Below are 6,449 nucleotides of genomic sequence, written 5' to 3'. Positions count from 1 at the left end.
AGTAATGTACATGACAGCTTCTTTAATCTATCTTATTTTATTTTATTTTTGTAAGGGGGGGGTTGTTAGGGAGATGAGTGGGATGGGGCGCATGATCTGAAGTTCACAAAGAATCAATAAAAATCTTTAAGTGTTTCCTTTTTCTTATGGTTCCACTGGGTTGGAGTCCGTGGTGACAGTGTTAAGGCGTGGTGGCAGGAAGAGCACGCATCTCAAACTACACGCAGCTGGCAGAGAGCACACCAGGAATGGCATGCGTCTTTCAGGACCTCCAAACCACCCCTCCCCCCCAATGACACACCGTCTCCAAAAATACAACACCTCCTAATTCTTTCCCAACAGTTCCACCGACTGCAGGAACAAGTATTCAGACATCTGATCTTGGGGTATTCTCATCAATATCCCCTTCAGGATTCAGGGAACTATGCTGAAGAGGCAGCAAAAAGATTGTAAGAGCCAGAGGAGATGGACGACACCAAGGAAAACAGTGCCTTCCAGACACAATGGACGGACATACATATGAATTCACAGCAACTGTGGCAGCATGCACAAGGCCTACGCAGATTCAAGCCAGAAGTGGTCCCAGTGCTGAGAGGGGAACTTGGACAAGATGCTCCCATCCCCCATCAATAAGATAGCTCCAATTGACAACTGCTTGCAAAGAAAAAATTCATTTTCATCAATGGGAACTCAGCAGTTCCCATGTTTAGTAGCAGATGGCCAACACAAACAGAACTCAATGATGTTTTTGTAAATTTTTTTTGTCTTATATTGCTTTACTTGGGCATTTTTTTTATCTTGCTGGTCTTTTGCTTATATATTATGATTTCATTTTTTGTGGTCCTTAAGGATGTTTAGTGTGTGTGTTTCTTGTGCTTTTTCTTTTGATTACTTTTTATTCTTTTTTTTTTTTTTCCTGTTGGGGTTTTCTAAAGAAAATATGAAGTTGGATCAATGGGGAGGATAGAGAGGATCTGGGAGGAGACAGAAGAGGAAAACACTGTAAACAAAATAGGTCGTGTGAATTTTCAATAAAAATAAGAAAAAGGAAATAATAAAAATATATTAAAATCCAGATGGTAGAATTAGATGATCGTCTGCTCCCACAGCCTGCTACCTTTCCTGGTGGCCTTTGTGAATTGCATGATAGCATGCAAAGGGCAAATTTTTGTGCCATTTGCCTCGTTATTAATGTCAGAATCCTTGGTTTTTTTGTTTTTTTTTTTTTGTCCTGTGTTAATAAGTACACCTTTTATATTGGAAGCGATTTTTAGATTATGTTTATTAGTTAATTTTGTGGAGGGGCACATGCCACTGCACACATGTGAGGAGAAAGGATGCTGTGTAGGAGGAGGTTTCTTCTTTCTGCCACGTGGGCCCTACGGATTGAAATCAGTCATCAGGTTTTGTGGCAAGCCCCTTTGACCACTGAGCCTCTCACGAGCCATGGAAATGGTTCTAGTAGAATTTTCTCTGAATATAGGCCTATATTCTTGTACAAAAGCTTCACTTCTTTTTTCTTTCTTGTCTAGATTCTGAATCACATCTCTTTTTCCAGTTCTGGGGGTTGAGTCAAATCCTTTTATTTCCAGTAAGTATGATGACTGTGTGGGAATTGGAATGCTATTTTTAGTTCCCATCTTGCAAAAACACATCTATAGACAAAGCTGACTTCATTGCCTTTTCATAGTGATGGAGGAAGTGTATAACGAAAGACTGTGTGTATCTGAGCAGGAGTCATCTCATATAAGAATCATATTTCACTTAGGCTTTGAAAAATATCACTGTTGAAAACAATTCCCAAGCCTAGCATGGCGTGATGGTACACACTTGTAGTCCTAGTACTTAGGATATGGAGACAGATGAAGCAAATATTCAAAGTTATCCTTGGCTAGAGAGTGAGTTTGAGGCTAGCCAAGACTATATGACACTCTATCTTAAAAAAAGAAAGAAAGAAAAAGGTAAAGAAGAATTGAATGACTATATCTCTAGTTTTTCTTTATTAGAACATGTAAATATGTTGCACCTTTGACTCATACATTTTTGACAATTCTCATTCCTAACAGAACATTTCTCAGAGCAAGTTTCATGTCCTTGTTACAAAGACTATAAATCAGAGGGTTGAAGAGAGGAGTCACTGCAGAGTATACAAGTGTGAGGATCTTCTGCATCAAAGTTGGGATACCATAGGTAGGACTTACATACATCACCATCACTGTCCCATAGAAGAGCGACACCACAACTAAATGAGAACCACAGGTAGAGAAGGCCTTTAGCCGGCCAGCTGCGGAAGGAACCTGAAAAACAGCCCTGAGCAACAAAATATAGGATCGAAGAATGTATGCTATAGTGAAAAAGAGGACAAAGGAACTTTGGGCATAAAAAATAAATTCAGTAACTGGAGCTGGGGCACAGGATAAGGCCATCAACGGGTCCATGTCACAGAGGAAGTGATCAATGACATTAGAACCACAGAAGGGAAGTTGGGAGATGGAGAAGATAGGGATTGGGTACCCAAGGAATCCAACAAGCCAGCATGAAGATACCAGTATGCCACAAAGCCTCCTAGTCATGATGGCAGGGTAGTGTAATGGGCGGCAAATGGCCAGGTACCTATCATACGCCATGACAGCCAGGAAGAGACATTCAGTTGTACCCAGTGAAAAGAAGAAATAGAACTGGAGGAAGCACCCTGAAAATGAGATGGCCTTGGTCTTAGAGAGAATGTTGGCTAGTATGTTAGGAACAGTGGAGGAAACATACCAGATTTCAAGGAAGGCAAAATTTCCCAGGAGGAAGTACATGGGGGTATGTAGACGTGAGTCACATCTTACTGCGCAGATGATGGCTCCATTTCCCAGCAAGGTCAAGACATAAACCGCCAAAAACAACACGAAGAGGAAGATTTGTATCTTCCAGGAACCAGGGAAACCCAAAAGAACAAACTCTGTTACAATGTGTGCTGTTGATCTGTTCATGGAATCTAAATACAGGAAAGAGGAAAAAAAAAAAAGACATGAGTTTAGCCCCAACGTCCTTGCTTTCAACATATCTGAAGGTCTTTATGAGAGTCAAGCGTAGGTTATACAAGAGAAGACATGACTATTCTGAAAGCACGTGGAACCAGTCCTATCATATTCTGGATTGACGGTGTTTCTATACCAATGATGTAACCTCTTTTTTCTCTTCTTCTTGGTCCTTCTGAGACAGGAGTCAAAAGGAGCCTAGGTAACTAGAAACAGGCTACAGTGAAGGACGCTGACCACCTAAACACAAATAGCCACAAATAGCCTTACATCCAGACACTAACCTCTATGCTATAGAGCTTATGGAGTTTGTGACCTTTCAATGAATGTATCAACTATAGAGTCTGGAGGCAGCAAGAAGAGCCATCTTGCGTCTTTACTTCTTTACCTCACCATTCAGCTTTGATGACATAAGAAGCCTGCTGCTTGAGCAATTTTTCACTTTATAGCACAGCTGAACACCATGTGTTTTTCATCCTTTGTGTTCTAATGTGGTGCACATCTGTAATCCCAAAACTAAGGGAGTCAGAAGCAGGCAGATCTCTGTGAGTTCAAGTCCAGCCTCTTCTACAAAGTAAATCCTGGGCAGCCAAAGCTACACAGAGAAACCCTGTCTCAGAAAACCAAAAATAAGATAAAAAGCTAGATAATAGATGGATGGATGGAGAGATAGATATATAGATAGATAGACAGACAGACAGATAGATAGTTAATTTACTGGTTGGGTTTCTTTCTCAGGATTCTACAAACCACACCAAAAACTCTGATTATGAATGCCAACCAGAAATTTCTTCTCTATCCTGGCAAAATGCAACGGCACTTCTCAAATGTCTCCCGGGCACCCTGGTGCCATTTCAAGGCGTCTAGTGAGGCTGCTCACCTTAAGACTGATCTTATGGGTCGCCACGGCTGGCTCTGATAAATCTGTGGACCTCATGGACGTGGTTCTCTTCCTAACTGATCTCCTGATCTCCAGTTGGGAGGTATGCTCAATGTTCAACAGATCCTGGCTGACACTGCTTCTTCATGGATGCCTGAAGGTCTTACAATGGGATGCAGAAACAAATAGTTTCTGTAAAGATCACATTCTCCCCTGGAGAGGAAACCTGCCACAAAGACTCCAAAGGTATCTACTCTCTTTGTGGCCTGGATGGGCTGCGCTTAAATCTCGAGTACTTGGAGATTTCTCTGTCTGTGGTTAAGCAGTGTACTCTCCTGTCTCTCTTCTCCAGCAACAGGTAAGGTGTCTAGAAACTGGCTTCTCAAACTGCAGGCTGAAGCTGCTCCTGTTGCCCCAGACTCAAGCTGTCCTTGTTACTTCATGTGCTAATAAAAAAAAATGGTGTGTATAGCAGGCCCTACCCATAGAATCTAGACCTTTCACAGTTCTCCTCTCTCCAAACACTCTGCTCAAATATAAACATGGCCTCCTTCTTTTAGTTCCTCCCTAAGCCTGTCTGTCACTCACACCATTACTTTACTTAATTCTTGAGAACAAAAAAATATATATAAAGAGTATCATCCTCAATGGAACATTTAAAAAATTAAGTATCTTTACTGTAATGAACTGAAAAATAAAGCATCATAGGGCTAGACTGAGGAATGGAGAAGGTTTTCCTCCCAACTTCTCTGGTGAAATTAATTTTGTTGGGATAAAGAAAGAGGCCATTTTCAAATACTTGGATAGCAAATTGTGTATCAGTGGCAAAAAAGGATGAATTTATTAATTGAAGAAATAAAATGTGCAACTAAATGTATTTAAATAGTGGTTTTGCAATTGGTTAATACTTAAAATGATCCGGCGAAAGACTTCAAGGGAACTGAGAGACTCTCAAAGGTTAGGAGCACGTACTGCTCTTGCAGAAGACCTCAGTTCAATTCGCAGCACTCAAATTGCGCAGCTCACAAGAACCTATAACTTTAGTTCCAGAGATATCTGTTGCCTCTGGCAGTCACAGGCACCTGCACTCATATACCTGCCCCTCCCCTTGCCACATACACATAAGTTTAAAAATAATTAAACTACGTCTCGAAAAGATAAGTCTTAACCAAAATAATAGTTTATATATTGAGATTTTTGTTAATTTTAGATCTCTTGTTTTGGATACTGGAGGTCATTGGGAATGTCAGAAAAGGAAGTTTGCAATATAGCAAAGAAGACATGATTCAAAGGAAGGATCATTTGTGACCCCTGAGACCTGGGCTACACTACTTCTAGTCTGTGTTGTTTTATTATTATTAATTATCATTATAATTGACTTTTATTGGTGTGGGCATTTTGCCTACATGTATGTCTATGTACCACATGTGTGCCTGAGGTATGGAGGGGAGAGTAGAAGGGGACATTAAATCTCTAGGACTGAAAATTGTGAGCTGCCATGTGGATGCTGAAACTCAAACCAGGTCCTCCGGAAGAACTGCCAGAACTTTTAACCACTGAGCAGTCTCTCTAGCCCTTGCTCATGATTTTTGAGGAAACATTAAAAGGTGTAGCATCCAAGCTTCAATTAATAGCTTTCTAAATAATAGTGAATTCAGAAGACATGTTTTACCATATTCCTTGAAGGAACTCAGTAAGTGAATTCCAGATATTTATTTGTAAAACATGAATCAGTTGCTTTCCCAACTACAGATGACAGATGAAGGACTTACATATCTTTAAACAAGAAACTAGAGTCATGAGACCTGAGTTTCCTGTCTTGTTTGGGGAAACCAATCATGCCTGCTTAGTGTGAATCATAGCAAGGACATGCCCCACACACACTGACAGCACACCGAAATTTATCTTTCCTACCACTGTGCCATATAAGAGATTTATTAACAGCAATATTATTTTTTTCCAGAAGCCTTTGGGAAAAATTTAGGTAAGTAATAGACTGATCAAAGAGGAAATTCTTAACTGAAAAGGAATAATCAGTTTTCATATTAATGGAATAGACTGGCTTAGAAAAATCACACAGTCCCATCTTCTACAAGTTCTAAAGTTACTTTTTATTTTTTATTTATGTTTTTATTTGAAACAAAATTAAAATTTTGATCATATTCTTCCTCTCCCTAAGTCCTTCCAGATCCTCCCCCATTCCCTATCCACCCAACTTTTAAGTTCTTTCTCAAAAAAACAAACACCCAGTACAAAAACAAAATAAAACCACACCCAAAAAGAAGACACCAAACTGTAACCAAATAAAAACACACACAAATACTGTAGAATCCATTATATGTTGACCTGAACATGGGGCCTATATAGAATGGTTGATACACACAGCGTCACTCTATTGGGGAAAACTGAGTTTTCTCTCTCCCAGGAGGTACAAATGGCAACTCAGTTGTTAACCTTTACCCCAATGTCTAGGTTTACTAAACTTATTTTCAAGTATAGATTAGTAGAGTGAAATTTCTACCACTTTATGCTGTTTCACGTGC

The 6,449-nt window shown here is 39.9% G+C and overlaps 1 protein-coding gene across 1 annotated transcript; it reads right to left on the bottom strand.

The window, feature by feature from the left end:
- Positions 1-2,033: 2,033 nt before the first annotated feature.
- On the bottom strand, positions 2,034-2,990 carry LOC110549723 (olfactory receptor 11H4). The gene has a single exon (XM_021639045.2). The coding sequence runs from the start codon at positions 2,976-2,978 to the stop codon at positions 2,034-2,036; it is 945 nt and encodes a 314-aa protein (XP_021494720.2). The 5' UTR covers positions 2,979-2,990.
- Between the last annotated feature and the right edge of the window lie 3,459 nt (positions 2,991-6,449).

The sequence above is a fragment of the Meriones unguiculatus genome, chromosome 9, assembly GCF_030254825.1.
Source record: "Meriones unguiculatus strain TT.TT164.6M chromosome 9, Bangor_MerUng_6.1, whole genome shotgun sequence".
NCBI lineage: Eukaryota > Metazoa > Chordata > Mammalia > Rodentia > Muridae > Meriones > Meriones unguiculatus.
The sequence above is the reverse complement of the archived record's forward strand: the minus strand, read 5'-3'. Positions and strand labels throughout refer to the sequence as shown.

Bases quoted from the DNA above. Each gene is read 5' to 3' on its own strand.
- LOC110549723 (XM_021639045.2), bottom strand. From the start codon at position 2,978: ATGAACAGATCAACAGCACACATTGTAACAGAGTTTGTTCTTTTGGGT.